We start from the raw sequence: 17,533 nt of genomic DNA, 5'->3' as shown, positions 1-17,533 counted from the left end.
TTTGAAGAGATGACTTTGAATAATCCCCCGTCATCTCTCTGGGATCTTGTGGAAACTAAAAATGCCTTCACGGCTTTATTCTCTCGTGCAAGGTGCGAATCCAGTTTTTTTTTTTTTTTTTTTTTTTCCTTTTCGTTTTTTTGTTTTTTGACGAGTCTTAAATGTTCATGAAGATAGAGTAAGGATGAGGGATTCGTTGTTTAGATAATAGTAAATAGGGAAAGACGAAGATTAGATCACTGGAAACAGGGTGTAATGAAATTAAAGACAATAGAAGCAGGTATTATTTCATTGCATTTAATCTTGACTTAGCCAAACACTAAGTTCTAAACAACATCCAAGGTCCTACATCAACTGAATACGAGTATTCATTTACAGAGGACTTCTAGCTGGAATATGGTAACCGAGGCAGGAGTTACTTCATATTATAAACTACAAGGTGCCTTTTTTCACCCACGCAGTTTGCTGAAAGAAAGTTGCGATCTTTCATGGGTCAATATTTATTTTTTCATAAAGGGCGTAAAATTATAGAAATATCGCTGTATGTTCTATAGCTGTTCTAACAATGAAAACGATCTAGGGAGATTTTTATGTTACCAACAATAACCGTTGAGAAAGACCATTGATTGTTGGCGCGAAAGCAATTTTGTTTATTTACATGGTATTTGTTTGTTTGTTTGTTTGTCTGCTTTTTTAATTAAGTCTGTATTTTCATGGGATCTAAGTGTCTTGTTTTTTGCTATTTTGAAAGCTCGCCACGTGTGAAATAACTATTGAAATCGGTACCTAAACCTGTTAAACTGATCATAAACTGACTAATTCCAATTTGTAACTGGATTTACTTAACAAGTTGACCCGATTTCCTCTTTCGAGTCATTTCCATTCACGTAGTAACTATACAGTAAAAGTTGTTTTATATCTATTGTGGCGAAACACGTTCACGTTTGCAGGCGCGGAAAGTTATGGCGGGCTGACTTCAACTTGGATAAACAGAACGTCATCTACAAGGTAACGCCTTGAATAAAGTGTTTTGTGAGATATAGCACACCCACACTCTTCGTTCTCCTCTTTCACAGGTCTTGCAAAAGCTTTTGGTTTATTGTCTGGAATTAACAGGCCCGTAATGTTTTGCCGGTCAACTGGATCTTCCTGTTGATCAATCAATGTAAATTTCAATTTCATTTTGAAAGGCCAGGGTAATATAGCATCATATTCACCTTTCATTACAACAATGAACACTGACAGGCGATGGCTAAAAAACCAATCGTCGTTAGGATAAATACGTACTTTTAACTTGTATCCATAACTTTCTGTTCTATCTGTATAGAAAGGAACACTTTCTTTACTGATTTTTCCTCTGATCTTTGCTTGTCTCACAGCTACACTAAAGTTGTTAATTCTCCAGATAAATATTCGGCTCTCTAGTTTCTGTACAACTTTCCGTGTTGCTTCAAGTTTCCATCCTGTCTCATTTAACTTTACTTGCGTCTCATTTAACTTAATATGTGTATCATTTAATTTTGCGTCAGTGTCATTTAACTTAGCTTCTGTTTTGTTTAACTTAACCTCTGTGTTAGTTAATTTTACACAAGCTAAATCAAGATGAAATCTCGTGGCAGACTGAAGATGGGAATCCACCTGAACTCGCTGAACCTGCAAGTAAAGATGAAGTTTCTAAAGATCGTTGCAAACTTAGCAGTAACTTCTTCTCTCAAGTTAGCTAGCAATAAATGCTTGGTACTTATGCCGCGGACAAAGCCAAATTAGCATGTACGAATTCAGCGCTGCAGTAAAATCACGAAATATAGATGTTTCAATTGCTCGTAACGTATAACACAACGAAAAATCTAAAGCGCTCTATAACAGTCGCAAACTGTTTTCACTTACAGTTATCTCGGGAAGGGATTTCTTAACGAAACGTAAAAAGGCCGACGCAAAGAGATATCAGTCACTTTTCCGTAATCACCAAGTTCATGGATGATCTCAGCGCGGATCGAAGGAGAAATCACAAATCCTGTTGAATACAGTATATATGATTCTCCTTGGACTTGGCTGAGGTAACATGAACATACGATCAAGCAATAGTGAGCTACCACGACCCAGAATTTGTTAGCATTGTCGCGTACATTTGTACGCTTGACGGTTCTCCAAAAGCTGATGTACTCACCTTGGTTTCACATCCCATCTTTTCATAAGGGCAAGAGATTAAGGTTAGTGGACAATCACATTCAGTATGATTTCGATTCTGAAAGGAATAAGAAAAAAAAAATCACTTGACGAACGAAGAAACAAGTCAACCAACATGGGATTAAAAAATCAAACACTGCTTAAAGTCTGCTGCCAAGGGCACATTCCTTTCCCTTTGTTTACCCCGTCCCAATCAGGGCTGCGGACTTAGGACCCAGAGAAGGTTGACAGAGACTTGAACGGCTACCAGAGAGACCTTTTATCAAGTAGTTAGATAACTTATCGGCAAGACGCTACAATGGATTAAAACATTCGTTAATTAGGCTACTTCCTCTCAAATGCTTAAGCCTGCGTGCGGGAAGTCTGCTTGAAACTTGATAAATGATCTCAAGACGACAAAATATAAGACTCATTAGGCTTATGGCCTGTCATCCAGTTTTTGAGACATTTACGATATTTTATTTAAATCGCCCTCGAGAAACTGTAGTGTATTTTGGCGTGAAAAAGAGTGTTCGTAAATCTATGATCATGAACTCGGACGAGAAAAGAAAAATTTATTTGAGAGCGTTGCCGTTGACGTGACACGAAACAGTTAGCGTCGTAGTTCGCTCCCCAAGGGAGCCATTCCGTTTACTATTAGCTTGTCATTACACATTGAGCCGGCGTCGATTGGCTCCAAAGTAATTTTCACGTGATCTCCAACTGATCTTTACAAACAAAGGGTAAGGTTTGTGCTGTTTGTTTCAGCAGACGTTCGTAGGGAATGAAGATTGCGTGACGAGCTTAAAGAGCATCTGGGTAAGAGGCTAAATATAACTACCACCTGACCAACCACAGAATAGATTGGGACTGCTCACTGTATCACACTTAGTACAAAACACATTTAGAAAAGCAGGAAACTGTTTGGCCAACTTCGAACAAACACCACTCAACCTTATTCAGAGAGAAAACTGAAATTCATTTTTCTACAAGGCGTCCTGATGAATTCTGGTGTCGTCGTCGTCATCATTGGTTAAGCTCCCCAGCAACATCGCGCAAGTGTTCTATCGGAAATATTGCAGCGACTGCACTACCGTGTGCGGGTTATGAAATCAAATAGTAGACTACAATATTTCCATATTCCACATACAATTGCATACAATCCTGGCCGTATAGGAATTCCGGCACTGTCTTCATCTAGTCGATCAAAACCTAGAAATGTTTCAACTAAAATGTCTCACACTGCAGGCCGAAAATTTGACAAGTAAGCTCGATTAATGCAGCTACGTCAGCCAAAAAGGCAAAATTGAAAGTCTTACCATTTCCCTTGGAATTGAAGCCCCGCAACTATTGGGACAAGTTACCGGAAACTTGCTGCACTTTCCAAAGTGATCCTGCAAGAGAAAAACCACTTACAACTTTTTAAGAAATCGCAATGTGTAGGAACTGTGCCTTTTTTTTTCTTATAGGGGTGGCCTGCTACTTCCCTTGTTAAATCCAGTTGAATTCCAGAGTACATGTACACACTAAAGCTTAGAAATGCAGCGAATGTAGCCTTCAGGTTTGATAGTCTTAATGATAAATTATGCAACCACAAAACAAGTGAACATGTACAATCTTAGCAAACTGACAAATCACAATCGATATGCAAAACGAACTGCTTTCTTTGGTTTGCAACAGCATAATTTATATAAGAGAAAAACGAATTTTACTAATTTCATTCAGGCAGTTGAGTAATTGATAGCTAAAAATAACATGCTACAAACCCTTTCGTCAAGTCTGACGTTGTTATGAAAATTGTAATTTTCTCATCAAATTAAATCATACGTTACCTGCATCTCACACTCTGGATGTGGCTCACTGCAGTGATCACATGTAAGGATTCTCCACGTGCACTTGATGGTCACGTGTTCCTCGAGATGTCTCCTTTGCATTGTCACGTGACAGTTTTCGTTGGTACAGTGGACAAGTTTTAAAAGACAGGATGCCAAGTGAACCTGTTACACAAAGAAATATGCGCATCAGCGGTTTCAGTATATTCTTAAATTAGAGCATTTAGTCAAGTCAGCACCGCTAAATAAATAAATAAGAATAACTTAAAGCGAAATAAAATAAATAAAAGTCAAATCTGAAGTGAAAGGTTTACCAACACCTCCAGGAAAATGCTGAACTGTGCACATAGTTCAGTGTTTTTTTGTTTTGTTTTTTTTTTCTATAAAGCCATTAAGTAGAAAAGGCTTTTTACCTCTTTGCTTCTCAGTTCACCAGTCCATTGACAACCATCGCTTGGACATTTGATGGCAAAAGAAAGAATCTTCCTTTCTGTTGCCTTGTCAGGAAAAACATCCTAAGCAACGAGTGAAAATAGCATATCATCCTGTACTCGAGCACTCAAGACTGGTAAAAGTGAGAACGGATGAATTGGAATTCTATATTGTTAAATTAGAGGGCAAATAACAAATCTTGCTTCATTCGAACTATTAAGCTAGAAAACCAGCTGGGGTAGGATACATGCTATTTTGAAACAATGAAAATATCCCAGAATCTGGCAAAGGTATGCATTACTGTTTAATCGTTTTCCATTTCTACAACCTCAGACTCATAATTTTAAGATGCTCGATGCTGTTCCCAATTTCAACTGGAAAATATTTACACGCTAACATAAAGAGATACCAAGAAATAGCAAAAGTCCATAACAGACATGCCCTCCTCCGATCCAGCGTCACAGAATTCTCCAAGTTCAACGTAAGTTGATTATTTTGTATCCTCTAATCGTGGGCACTGAACTTCTGTAAAACAAGATTAATTATTTACCCGGTCTCGGTCCAGACCCTCCCTGTCGGCGGGACAAGTTATAGGTTTTTCTTGAGCTCCTTGCCTGTTCAAAGGAGTTAATAAAAAGAAAACGAGTTAAATGCTTTCCTTTTTTAGCGCAGAAAAAGCCTGGTGAATTCAGTTAATATATAAAATCGGTCTATACTAACTCACAACCTTAGTGGAAGAACTACTGATTATTTATAGCTGTGTAGTGTTTTTAAGTAAAATAGCGACTGTTTCGTCGTGATGTTGAATTATTCACACTGGTTATTATTAGGATGCTTGCAGCAGAAAGAAACAAATACTGAATAAGTAGATTGGTATTGATTGTGTTCCTAAAACTACGTCCAAAAAATAAAGCCTATGTCCCAATCTCGTGAACACTTCTTTACAAAAATGCGTCTTTTAGGAGTATTGTTTGAGACTAGACGAGTCTTTTTAGGGAATTAAATAGATTTAATAGAAGAAAGTCAAGCTTAATTTAAACGCTTCATTCCTGATGAATTGCTGTTATGATAGCTGAGGAATCATTAGAATTCAAACAGCTTCCGCTTTCGGTTATAATTGTGTCAAGTTGTTTTAGTTAATGAAATATTTCAGTTGATATCCCATATATATCTTTCAACTGAATAGCCTGCAACGCTTCCGGTTGATAAAAATCGGCCCAGGAAACTTGAACATATCAAGCTAAATTGTAAAGGCAAACATACTTACCGCCGTACGCGCACTCAATTGCCAGTGATAAGAGTTTAAACAAGCGGTTGAGAAACGCAGGACAGAATCAAAAGCCACATCTGTGTTTCCGCCTACATTTGTCAGTCGTTATATTTACTGTATCTGGATCGTCCTTAAAATTCTGTTAACACCACTAGTCAAAACTAGGCCTAACGAAAGCCATTCAGATGTTTAAAAAGTACAATCAAATCGTAGCTGGAAGTCGCACCTTCTAAAATGTTCCTCGAGGCATTCTTTACAAAACCTGTGACCGCATCTCGTTTGAAATGGTTCCTTGAGTGGCAAATGACATATTAAACAGAGATTTTCATCTTCAACTGCATTCACAAAGTCCTCGTCATAACCTGAAGGTAACCGATTTCTGTGAACGCTAGTACCCGCCATGTTGTAAATTATCACTTGAAAGAGAAAGCTTCCTGGGGTCAAACTAAACCCTCACCTCAAGTCTCATATTTAGTGTCGCTGGGATTGTGTGACCGTCTCACACAAGCTGCTACTCTTTGAAGTACTGTAAATATGTTAGAAAACTAAAACGAGACAAATGAAACCGTCCCATCCCTTTCTCTTGACGAAGAAAGGCCAAACCTCCATACTTTGCAACCACAATTACTTACACGTACGATGTAATTTATTCAATTAGTCTCTGTTAGTATAAAACTTGTGATGATGAGCTTACAAGGTTCGCGCCACTTTTTCGTTCAATCAGAAGTAAAACCAAAACCAAGCATGACTTGCTCGTACGTTTTCCCGCGCTTCGCATTCACTATACGTTTCTTCACTCCCAGTTTTGATTGGTTTATTGGATTGTGTCCTTTGTGATTTGCCAGAGTGATTAGAGTGAGTTTCAGAGTGAGAAAATGTCGGATCCAAGCCATCTTCCCGGTTCGCTGATTGATTTCGCTGCTTGATTTGTACTCAGTGGTTTAAAAGCACTCTAAAAATATTATGGTGGAACCAAGTTCTACGATCACTCGATCATTACGAACATCCATTAAATGTAATAATACGAACAGTTTTGTTTTTCGAAACAGAAAGCCCATGTTTTCCTTTACATTGCAAGGTTGTGCTCGCTTAATACAGTCATAAGTTAATACGGATAATGAAATTTCTTTTGAAATACTGACAATTTAGTTTCCGAATGACCGGGTTTCATGATCAGTGTAATTAATAGCTGAACAAGAAAATAACTTTTAAGAGGCTGAATTATAAAAACCGTGTACTTCCACAGTTTACAAATATATAATTCACTTCTTACTTTTTACATCCGCGTCAGAGAGATGAATATGTCAAATTTGTAAAGATAATCCGTGAAAGAATCAAATGAAGCAATGCACAGTATTTGCGAGTGCATCAATAACAGAAAGGTGATACCACTATCGGGTAGATAGTGTTATCCCCGTTTTGAACAACTGGAACCCGCAAGAACGCTTTCGGGGTGTATAGTGATAGTGAAAAGTGATTGTGTGATCCCCATGCCATGTGCAGCGATTGGGCGGAGGTGTGCTTAGCCCTAAACAATGTTTACATTGTCGCCCATAAAAGGAAAGACAAGCATCCCGTCATGATCAAAGCCTTATATAACACCTGTATATACTAGTTTACCTGAATGGTACAAAATGCTGTCGAAGGGAAGGAGGATGTAAGGCGTGTCAATGCAGAGCAGTGTTGTTCCCATACAGAACTCCTCATCGTCGGTAACAGTAACAAACTGGTTAATTTAACTTAACGGATTACAGCACTCAGCAGCAGTAGGCTTCACTACATTTTTCATTGCTCTCTTACGGAGCAAACTCACGCTCTTATACCAGTACATCCGGAATTTCCAGAAACTTCTCTAAAGAATATTGATTAACTAGCATTGTTGCAAGGTTTCTAAATGCGAATATTACCTGAGAAATAGAACATTCCTGAAGGTTTTAGGCCACGGCTGAATAACTTCCACTTCGCGATTTTAACAACAACAAGCCGTAATTTTTGCGAAGGATTGGGATGCAGTGTATTCTTCCCCCGTGTCATTTCCAAAATGTTGACTACAGTTGTCCAGATAAAAAATGTAAACAGTACCGCTACAATCTGTGATTTTTTTTATTTTTAAACTTCAACAGATCGCAAATAACACTTGATGAGAGGGAACTCTGCTTCAACTATAAAACAGATGCCTGGTTAAAAATCAAAATTTTGCTCGCTGTTGTATCAATTGACACAGTTAAACATCATCAGTAGCTTAAGCTTTTTCACGAGTGATTACAACTGGTTTACCTCTACACTTCTGGTTTTGCGAGCTTCAACACTTACGGTAACCTAACCGGATAAAATTTTGAACTGACTTGGTTCTCTATCACGGCGAGCGCCTTTGAATTACAATAACTTCTTCGTTTCTGTAACTTTCCAAATGACTCCTGTTAGTATTAGATGAGACTCCACAAGAGTGATGTGTTGGATATTCTAGACTGATGTTATTACTATTATATTTATATTTAATTTTTTTTTTCTTTTTCTGTGGTTTGGGTGGCCATTTGTAAGGGAACTTGTTCCTGTTTTTGGCTTTCCCCCTCAGCTTTATATATATATGAATATGTATGTATTTCTGTTGAGAAAAATGATTAAAGCAAAATAACCACAATTCCTTGCGCCTTTGATCTTACCGCTACCACAATTCCTTCCGTTTCGAAAAAACGTGTTCACGGTCCCTATAATGTGACCTTTTCCCGATTAGAGAGCTGCCTCGTTTGTTCGCTTTAGGCTCACTCACTGCGGCAACAATTAATGTTCCGTTACAAGCAGAAAAGATTGAAATAATTTATTTCCTTCTTTTCATTCATTCATTCATTCATTCAAAAACGTTTTTTACACTCACATATACAAGCTATGCTCTCACTTCATGTATTCGGCAATATGGAGAAGTAATGTTCACTTATTATTAGAGGTGCTCAGAATTGTTTTGCATTCATAACTGACATAAACCATGCGTCACATTGCGGAGCTACCATTTACCCAAATGCAATTTTCAATGTAAGGTTAAAACCTAAGCCTTTTATTTTAAAGAGGTGAGTTTGAATAATCCTCCCATCTCCCTGTACTGGGGTCTGGTGGAATCTAAAAATGCCTTCAAGACTTTATTTCCCGTTTTTTTTCTTTCTTTCCTCTTCTTTTTTGTTTTTGTTTTTTTTTTGGACGAGTCTTAACTTAGATTTTATGAAGATAGCGTAAGGATGAGGGATTAGTTATTTACGTAATGGTAAATAGGGAAACAGGGAGTAACGAAATTAAAGACAATAGAAACAGGTATCATTTCATCGCATTTAATCTTAGCTTAGCCAAACACTAAGTGCCAAACTACATCCAAGATCGCACATCGACTAAATACAAGTACCAATTTACAGCCTACTTCTATGATCTAGTTGGAATGTGGTCAACCGGGGCAGGAGTTATTTCATATTATGGACTGCAGGGAGAGACGTCGCTGGAACGGCTGCCTTTTTCACCTACGTAGTTTGTTAAACGATAATGACGATTTATTAATATTAATTCTTTCAAAGAGGGCGTATAATACATAGATAACTCCCCGTGTGTTGGTTTTCAATGCAATTAAGAAACATTTCTAACGATGAAAACGATTTAGGGAGATTTTCTCCGATTCCAAAAATAACCATTGAGAAAGGCTATTGATTGTCAGGGCGATATTGCTTCACTAGAAAACAATTTTGTTTATTTACATGCTATTTGTTTGTATTTTAATGAATTCTGCATTTTTATTGGATCTATGTCTTATTTATTTATTTATTTATTTTTTTTCCATTTTGATAGCTCGCCACGCATGAAATATCTTTTTGAAATCGGTGCACAAACTTGCTTAACTGATCGTAAACTGACTAAACTCAGTGTAACTGGATTCACCTAACATATCAGGGACTTTAAGATATGGTACGGCTAGGCTGTGGTACGGCGGCAAATTGTGAAGATCGCTTGATCGGAAGATCGGAATAGTCTGCTTATGGACTATGGAATAGTCTGCCCTTGAATATTAGACAATCGCTCTCCCTTAATCAATTTAAATCTAAGTTGAAGAACTATGATTTTGACAGTGGTTTTATATAAATTTTATTTTGTTTTTATACACGGCTTCCTTGTAAAGCAGGTTTTTATCATTTCTCTTATTCTAGTAGTTATTTACAATATTAAATTAGTTAGGTAGTTAGATTTATTTAAATTAAATATTGTATAGTCCTGAAGGAAATACCGTGTCTAAATAAAGATTTTACCTTTACATTACACGCGTCGCGGTACGCCCACCCCCCCTCCCCCTCCCCCCACGTACTCTTCACTACGTGAGTAAAAGCCTGTTTTTAACTTCGCAGTTTAACGCTTTTTATTTCACTGTTTTAACAGCCTAGTTCAAAGACAAAGTACTCAATCATAAAAATCCGTTCTAAAATAATTGTTTCTTTGTCATTTGTAGGGAAAATTTGAGCGATTTAAACATCTACCGTGAACGACAGTCATATTTGTACCGGGCCGAACAGCCGCAGAGACGGAAAACTTCGTTTATACTAACCTGATCTGTAATTGTTTAATGCTGTTCAAAATTATATAAGAATCAAAAGTTCGGTATTTTCGGGCTTGTCGCCATGACGTTGTATAAACACCATGCCCGTGCTGAAATCGAGCTTTTTATCAGTGTTATTTTATTTTGTGGTTGGAATTACAGTCGGTTCTAAAACAGCTGAGAGTCAAATCTAATTTCTGGTACAGAAAGAGGAGATTCTCGTCATTAATCTAGCCAAAGCCGTACGAAAGTAGAAAAATTAAAAGTCCCTGGTTTCCTTGAACGAAGCCATATTTTGTAAAGATTTGCTGTACAGCGAAATCTTAATTCGTTCGAGTTTTGCGGAGAAAACGGGGTTGCCAGCCTAGTCCCCTACGGCCAAAGTAGCCGTAGTAGTAGTTCGCCGTAGCGTACCTTGAAGTCCCTATTGTTTGGTTGTAAAAGTTGTTTTATATTTATTGTGTCTGGATATGTTCAAGTTTGCAGGTGCGGAAAGTTATCACGGGCTGATCTCAACCTGAATAAATAGAGTGTCATCTACAAGGTAACGCCTTGAATGAAGTTTTGCGTTAGGTATAACAAAACACCCAAACGCTTCGTTCTCTTCTTTCACAGGCCTTGCAAAGACGTTTGGGCGAGTTTTTGATAGTACACACAGGGGCGAAATGTTTTGCCGTTCAACTGGATCTTCCTGTTGATCAATCAATGAAATATTTACTTTCTTTTTGAAAGGCCAGGGTAATATACCGTCATATTCACCTTCCATTACAAAAATGAACCCCACCAGATGATCCTCAAAAGACCCCGCAAAGCCGTTAGGATGAATACGTACTTTTAACTTGTATCCATAACGTTCTGCTCTATCTGTGTAGAAAGGAACACTATCTTTACTAGGTGTTTCGTCAATTGTTGCTTGTCTCCCAATTTCACTAAAGCTGTTAATTCTCCAGATAAATATTTGTGTCTCGAGTTTCTCCACTACTTTCCGTGTTGCTTCAAGTTTCTCTTCTGTCTCATTTAACTTTACAAACGTTTCATTTAACTTACTATGTGCATTATTTAATTTTGCGTCAGTGTCATTTAACTTAACTTCTGTGTTAGTTAATTTTGCACAAGCTAAATCAAGATGGAGTCTGGTGGCTGATTGAAGATGGGAATCCACCTGAACTCGCTGAACCTGCAAGTAAAGATGAATTTTCTAAAGAACATTGCAAACATAACAGTAAGTTCCTCTCTCACGTAAGCGGTGGCGGATGCTTGGCACTTACGGACAAAGCCAAATTGGCAAATACGGACTGCGTTTCTCCATCAGTGGCAAATTTACCGATACAGTACAATCGCAAAATACAGATGTTTCAAATGCTCTCAAGGTATAACATTTCGAAGAATCTAAAAAAAATTCTACAGCAATCGTGAAATGTGTTCACTTACAGCTGTCTCGATCAGGAAATGATTTTTTAAGGAACGTATAAATCAAGGCCAACGTAAAGACATAATTTTTCCGTGATCATCAAGTTCAAAGATGATCTCAGCGTGATCGGAGGAGAAATCATAAATCCTGATGAATAAAATATAAATGATTCTCCTTGGACTGGGCTGGGATAACATGAACATTCGATCAAGCAATCGTAAGCTACCACGACCCAGAATACCTTTCGCATCGTCACGTACGCCTCTGCCCTTGCGTCCTCCAAAAGCTGATGTACTCACCTTGGTTTCACATCCCATCTTTTCATAAGGGCAAGAGATTATGGTTAGTGGACAATCATATTCAATGTGATTTCCAATCTGAAAAGAATAAAAAAAACAACAACAAACAAACAAACAAACAAACACTTGACAAACGAAGAAACGAACCAACCAACATGGGATTAAAAAATCAAACACTGCTCAAAGTCTGCTGCCAAGGGCACATTCCTCTCTCTTTGCTTGCCGCGTCCCAATCACGGCTGCAGACTTTGGACCCAGAGAAGTTTGACAGAGACTTCAACGGATACCAGAGCGACCTTTCAACTAGTAATTAAATAACTTATCGGCAAGAGGCTACAGAGTGTTAAGACATTCGTTAATTAGGCTAGTTCCTCTCAAATGCTGAAGCCTGCGTGCAGGAAGTCTGCTTGAAACTTGAGAAATGATCTCAAGACAACAAAATATAAGACTTATATCAGGCTTATGGCCTTTCATCGAGTTTTTGAGACATTTACGATATTCTCTTTAAATCGCCCCTCGGGAAACTATAGCGGATTTTGGCGGGCGTGAAAAAAAGATAAAGTTTTCGTAAATCTATGAACTCGGACGGGAAAAGAAAAAAATCATTTAAGAGCGTTGCTGTTGACGTGACACGTAACAATTAGCGTCGTAGTTCTCTCACCAAGGGAGCCGTTAAGTTTATTATTAGCTTCTTATTACACATTAAGCCGGCGCCGATTGGCTCCAAATTAAAGAAATTTTCACGTGATCTCCAGCTGACCTTTACAACAAAGGGTAAGGAATGTGCTGTTTGTTTCAGCAGACGTTCGTGGGGGAGGAAGATTGCGTGACGAGCCTAAAGAGCATCTGGGTAAGAGGCTAAATATAACTATCACCTGACCAACCACAGAATAGACTGGGACTGCTCACCGTATTACACTTAGTGCAAACCACTTTTAGAAAAGCAGGAAACTGTTTTGCCAGCTTAGAACAAACACCACAAAGAGAAAACTGAAATTCATTTTTCTACAAGGCGGCGTGATGAATCTGTTGTCGTCGTCATCATTGCTTAAGCTCCCTAGCAAAATCGCACAAGTATTCTATTGGAAATATTGCAACGACTGCACTGCCGGGTGCGGGTTATGAAATAAATAGTAGACTTCAATATTTCCTTATTCCGCATACAACTGCATACAATCCTGGCCGGCCGTATAGGAATTCCGGCACTGTCTTCATCTAGTCGCACAGGACGAAATCACATGTTTCCGTATTTCATGAACGTGGCGGAAACATGCAACTCTATGTTTCCGTTATGTTTACGTCTTGCGGAAACGTGAATATTCAAGTCTACGTGATTCCGTCAAGTTTCCGTAACGGAAATGTCAAGTCACGTTTCCGTCATATTTTAGCTGACAGATTTCCGCCATTGTTCGTTCCCGTCATGTTTCTGCAAACGGATCTGCAGTTGTTTCAGCTACATCAACCAAAACATAAACGCGAGATTGTTCTTTGAACAACAATGCATCTTAACATTTTATATTAACCAGTAGGAGACGAACTACAGCGTTCGGATTCCGTCATGTTTCTGCAAACGGATTTGCATTTGTTTCAGCTACATCTACCAAAACACAAACACGAGATTGTTCTTTGAACAACAATGAATCTTAACATATTAACCCGTAGGAGACGAACTACAGCTGCAGCGGCAGGAAGTACCTCACCTTCACACTTCGAAAAATGACAAATATAAGGTGGTATGAGGAGTCCGTATAAATAACGTATACGGAATGATAACCTGACGTGTAAGGACCCTTAATGTGTAAGGACTGTGCAATGATCAGTATGCGTTTGCTCGTGTTAACCGTCGTGTTTCCGCAACGGTTTCACATATTTCTACCACGTTTCCGTTTACGGATTCTTGATATTTCGTCCTGTGACGATCAAAACCTAGACATGTGTCAACTAAAACGCCTGACACTGCAGGCCTGAAACTTTGACAAGTAGGCTCGATTAATGCAAATACATCAACCAAAAAGGCAAAATTGAAAGTCTTACCATTTCCCTTGGAATTGAAGCCCCACAACTGTTGGAACAAGTTACTGGGAACTTGCTGCACTGTCCAATATGATCCTGCAAGAGAAAATCCACGTACAACATTTAAAGAAATCGCATGTGTAGGAGCTGTGCTTTTTTGGGGGTTGTCCTACTACTGCCCTTGTTCATTCCACTTGAATTCCAGACTACATGTATACTAAAGCTAAGAGATGCAGCGAATGAAGCCTTCAGGTTTAATAGTCTTGATGATAAATTACGTAACCACAGAACAAGTGAACATGTTCAATCATAGCAAACTGTCAAATCACAGTCGAGATGCAAAACGAACTGCTTTCTTTGGTGTGCAACGGCATAATTTATATAAAAGAAAAACGAATTTTACCAATTTCCTTCAGACAGTTAAGTGGCGGATAGCAAGAAATAACATGCTACACACCCTTTTGTTAAGTCTGACGCTGTCATGAAAATTTCAATTATCTCATCAAATTAAATCATATATTACCTGCATCTTACACTCTGGATGTGGCTCACTGCAGTGATCACATGCAAGAATTCTCCACATGCAATTGATGGTCACGTGCTCCTTGAGATGTCGCCTATGCATTGTCACGTGACAGTTTTCGTTAGTACAGTGGACAAGTTTGCAAAGACAGGATGCCAAGTGGACCTGTTGTACAAAAAAAAAGTATGCGTTTTAGCGTTTTCAGAATATTTTTAAACTAGATCACTTAGTCCAGTCAGTACCGCTAAATAAAAGACGAAAGGCTCATCTTTACAGTGTCGATCAAATCTGAAGTGAAATGTTGACCAACACCTGCAGGAAAGGGCTGAACAATGCACACAGTTGTTGTTTTTTTCTATAGAGCCATCAAGTACAAAGGCTTTTTACCTCTTTGCTTCTCAGTTCACCAGTCCAGTCACAACCTTTACTTGGACATTTGATGGCAAAAGAAAGAACCTTCCTTTCTGTTGCTTTGTCAGGGAAAACATCCTGAAAAATGAGGAGAAATAATCATAACGTACTCGAGCACTCTAGACTAGTAAAAGGGAGAACTGAATTGGAATGTTATATTAATAAATAAGAAGGCAAAGAACAAATCATGCTTTGTTCGAGCTACTGAGCTAGACGACCAGAGAGTGTGTGTGTGTGTGTGTGGAGGGGGGGGGGGGGAGGGGGGAGGGGGTGGTTGGGAGGGTAGTAGGATAACAACGACTTTCAAACATTACCGTGTCATAGTTTCCCTTGTTCATAATATAACTATTAGGTGTTCCAATTTCAACTGGAGAATATAAAGAAGCTCCCACAAACATATCAAGAGGTAGCAAAAGTCCACAAAAAAAATATGTACCTCTGACTCTACGTCAAATTAATTCTTCAAGTTCAACGTAAGCTGGTTATTTCATCGTCTAAACGTTAGCACTGACCTTCTGAGAAACAAGCTAGATTATTTACCCGTTCTCGGTCCAGACCTTCCCTGTCGACAGGACAAGTTATAGGTTGGTGTTGAGCATCTTGTCTGTTAAAAAGTGTTAATGATAAGAAAACAAGTTAAGTGCTTTCCTTTTCTAGTAAAGAAAAAGTCTGGTGAATTTACCACATTAAATGTGGATTCTGATCCATAAGCTTAGTGAAAGTACTACTGATAATTAATATCAGTTGAGTGGTTTTAACTAAAATAGCGCTAGTTTCCCCGTGATGTTGCATTCATCACACTGATTACTATTGGGTTGCTTACCACGGAAAGAACCAAATACTGAATGAGAGCAATTTTAGGGGCGATCAAGTTTCTAAAACTGCTAAATTAAAGCCTGTGTCCCAACCTTTTAAACACTTCTATGCAGTCCACTTTCTAAAGGCCTAACATCATTAAATGCGTCTTTTGGGAGTTCTGTTTAATATGTGGCATACCATTTGGGGTAAACAGAGGTAATTATAGCAAGTACAAGCCATATTTAATCACTTCATGTCTGATGAATTGCTAATAACTCAGTGCTATGATACAACTGAGCCAGAGGGATCATTAGTATTCAAACAGCTTCCGCTTTCGGTTACTTTATGTTTAAGTTACTGAAATATTTCACGCATAACGCGGAACTTAGTTGATCTGAAGAATTGAAACTCGACACAAGAAAAAAGCGACGGGTGAAAGCTGAAAGTCAGATAGTAATTATAAACTGATCTTGATATCCTTGATCGAGCCCATTAAATTTCCGAAAATTTGCATAAACTACAAGACTGAACATAACTATTTCGCTGACTGAGGGGTAAATGTTGCCGGATAACCAATTCATATCTTTCAATTGATTAACCTACAACTCTTTCGGTTGGTCAAAATCGGCCCAGGAAACTAAACGTATTAAGCTAAGTTAGGCCGGTGTTTGCAAAGGCAAACATGCAAAAGCGGCGCGCGCAAACTGAATTATAAGTTGTAAGAGTCCGAACAAGCGGTCGAGAAACGCAGGACTGAATCAAAAGCCACCTCTGTGTTTCCACTTACATTTCTCGGTCTCTCTATGTACTTTATCTTTATCGTGCTTATAAGATTATTTTTACACCACTAGTGAAAGCTAGGCCTAACGGAAGTCATTTAGATGGTTATATAAAGCACAATGCAATTGTGGCTAAAAGTCGCACCTTCTAAAATATTCCTCGAGGCATTCTTTACAAAACCTGTGACCACATCTCGTTAGAACTGGTTCCTTGAGCGGCAAATGACATATCAAACCGAGATTCTCATCTTCAACGGCATCCACAAAGTCCTCGTCATAACCCGAAGGTAGCCGATTTCTTGGAGCTTCCGCCATGTTTGAAATTAGCATACGAAAGAGAAAGCTTTCTGGGGTCAACCTAAACCTTGCGTAAATGATGACCTCAGCCTCATGTTTGAAGCAGTTGGGATTGTGTGACCGTCTCAGGCAATTTGTTACTCTCTGACGCATTGTCAGTGTTTTAATCTACCAAAAAAGAAAATAACTGTTCCCTTATAAAGGCTTTTGTTCTTGGGCCATCGTAGTTTAACGAGGAATAATACACAAATAGCGGTGATAAACATATTAAACTTACGCATTTTAATAACTTGACGTTTCGTATGCTACGCAACATACATTTTCAAAAGTGGAATAAAGACCGTTACAATTTTTTGAAAACTATATATGAAATGTAAATAAGGGGTCTGGAAACGAGATTAAGAAACATCTGTTTCTTAACAGTAAAACAATAAAAGCCTAAGCTTATTAATAAAGTATCAGCTTCTCACTGCCCTTGTTTTCTTTTGCCTAAAAAGAATGTTCTCGCTCAAACCCAGACTTATTTTCACTTACCATGTATCATGTATTTTATTGAATTAGAGTCTCCGTTACTTCAATTTTCCCAAGTTATTTAAGCTTATTTAGTTAATGTATAATCTCCTAAATATTTGGCTCACGCGCAATGATCGGAATAAAGCTGTCAGCAGATGATACGATACTGGGAAATTTCGAATTTGGAAGCCAAGTCTCTCGGCTTTGCGGCTTCGCAACGAAAAC

The 17,533-nt window shown here is 38.4% G+C and overlaps 2 protein-coding genes across 2 annotated transcripts; both read right to left on the bottom strand.

Moving 5' to 3' along the window:
• Window positions 1–262: 262 nt before the first annotated feature.
• Window positions 263–6,346, bottom strand: LOC145484242 (TNF receptor-associated factor 6-like). The gene is made up of 7 exons (XM_081462883.1): window positions 5,927–6,346; window positions 4,981–5,044; window positions 4,412–4,513; window positions 3,999–4,163; window positions 3,486–3,560; window positions 2,168–2,245; window positions 263–1,653 (listed from the first exon to the last, which is right to left on the bottom strand). Exons 1-7 carry the CDS (start codon window positions 6,100–6,102, stop codon window positions 961–963), a joined length of 1,353 nt encoding a protein of 450 aa, XP_081319009.1. The 5' UTR covers window positions 6,103–6,346; the 3' UTR covers window positions 263–960.
• Window positions 6,347–10,062: 3,716 nt separating this feature from the next.
• Window positions 10,063–16,956, bottom strand: LOC145484228 (TNF receptor-associated factor 6-like). Its single transcript, XM_081462865.1, has 7 exons — window positions 16,644–16,956; window positions 15,462–15,525; window positions 14,898–14,999; window positions 14,511–14,675; window positions 14,009–14,083; window positions 11,975–12,052; window positions 10,063–11,441 (listed from the first exon to the last, which is right to left on the bottom strand). Exons 1-7 carry the CDS (start codon window positions 16,946–16,948, stop codon window positions 10,764–10,766), a joined length of 1,467 nt encoding a protein of 488 aa, XP_081318991.1. The 5' UTR covers window positions 16,949–16,956; the 3' UTR covers window positions 10,063–10,763.
• Between the last annotated feature and the right edge of the window lie 577 nt (window positions 16,957–17,533).

The sequence above is a fragment of the Orbicella franksi genome, chromosome 4 (genome assembly GCF_964199315.1).
Source record: "Orbicella franksi chromosome 4, jaOrbFran1.1, whole genome shotgun sequence".
Classification (NCBI taxonomy): domain Eukaryota; kingdom Metazoa; phylum Cnidaria; class Anthozoa; order Scleractinia; family Merulinidae; genus Orbicella; species Orbicella franksi.
Note: the sequence above shows the minus strand (reverse complement) of the source record. Positions and strands in the feature narration are given on the sequence as shown.

Bases quoted from the DNA above. Each gene is read 5' to 3' on its own strand.
- LOC145484242 (XM_081462883.1), bottom strand. From the start codon at position 6,102: ATGGCGGGTACTAGCGTTCACAGAAATCGGTTACCTTCAGGTTATGAC. The intron at 5,045-5,926 runs GTGCGACTTCCA...TCCTTTGAACAG, and splicing joins CTCGAGGAACATTTTAGAAG to GCAAGGAGCTCAAGAAAAAC. The intron at 4,514-4,980 runs GTAAATAATTAA...CTCGTTGCTTAG, and splicing joins AGGGTCTGGACCGAGACCGG to GATGTTTTTCCTGACAAGGC.
- LOC145484228 (XM_081462865.1), bottom strand. From the start codon at position 16,948: ATGCGTCAGAGAGTAACAAATTGCCTGAGACGGTCACACAATCCCAAC. The intron at 14,676-14,897 runs GTAAAAAGCCTT...TTTGTACAACAG, and splicing joins GTGAACTGAGAAGCAAAGAG to GTCCACTTGGCATCCTGTCT. The intron at 14,084-14,510 runs GTAATATATGAT...TTTCTCTTGCAG, and splicing joins ATCCAGAGTGTAAGATGCAG to GATCATATTGGACAGTGCAG.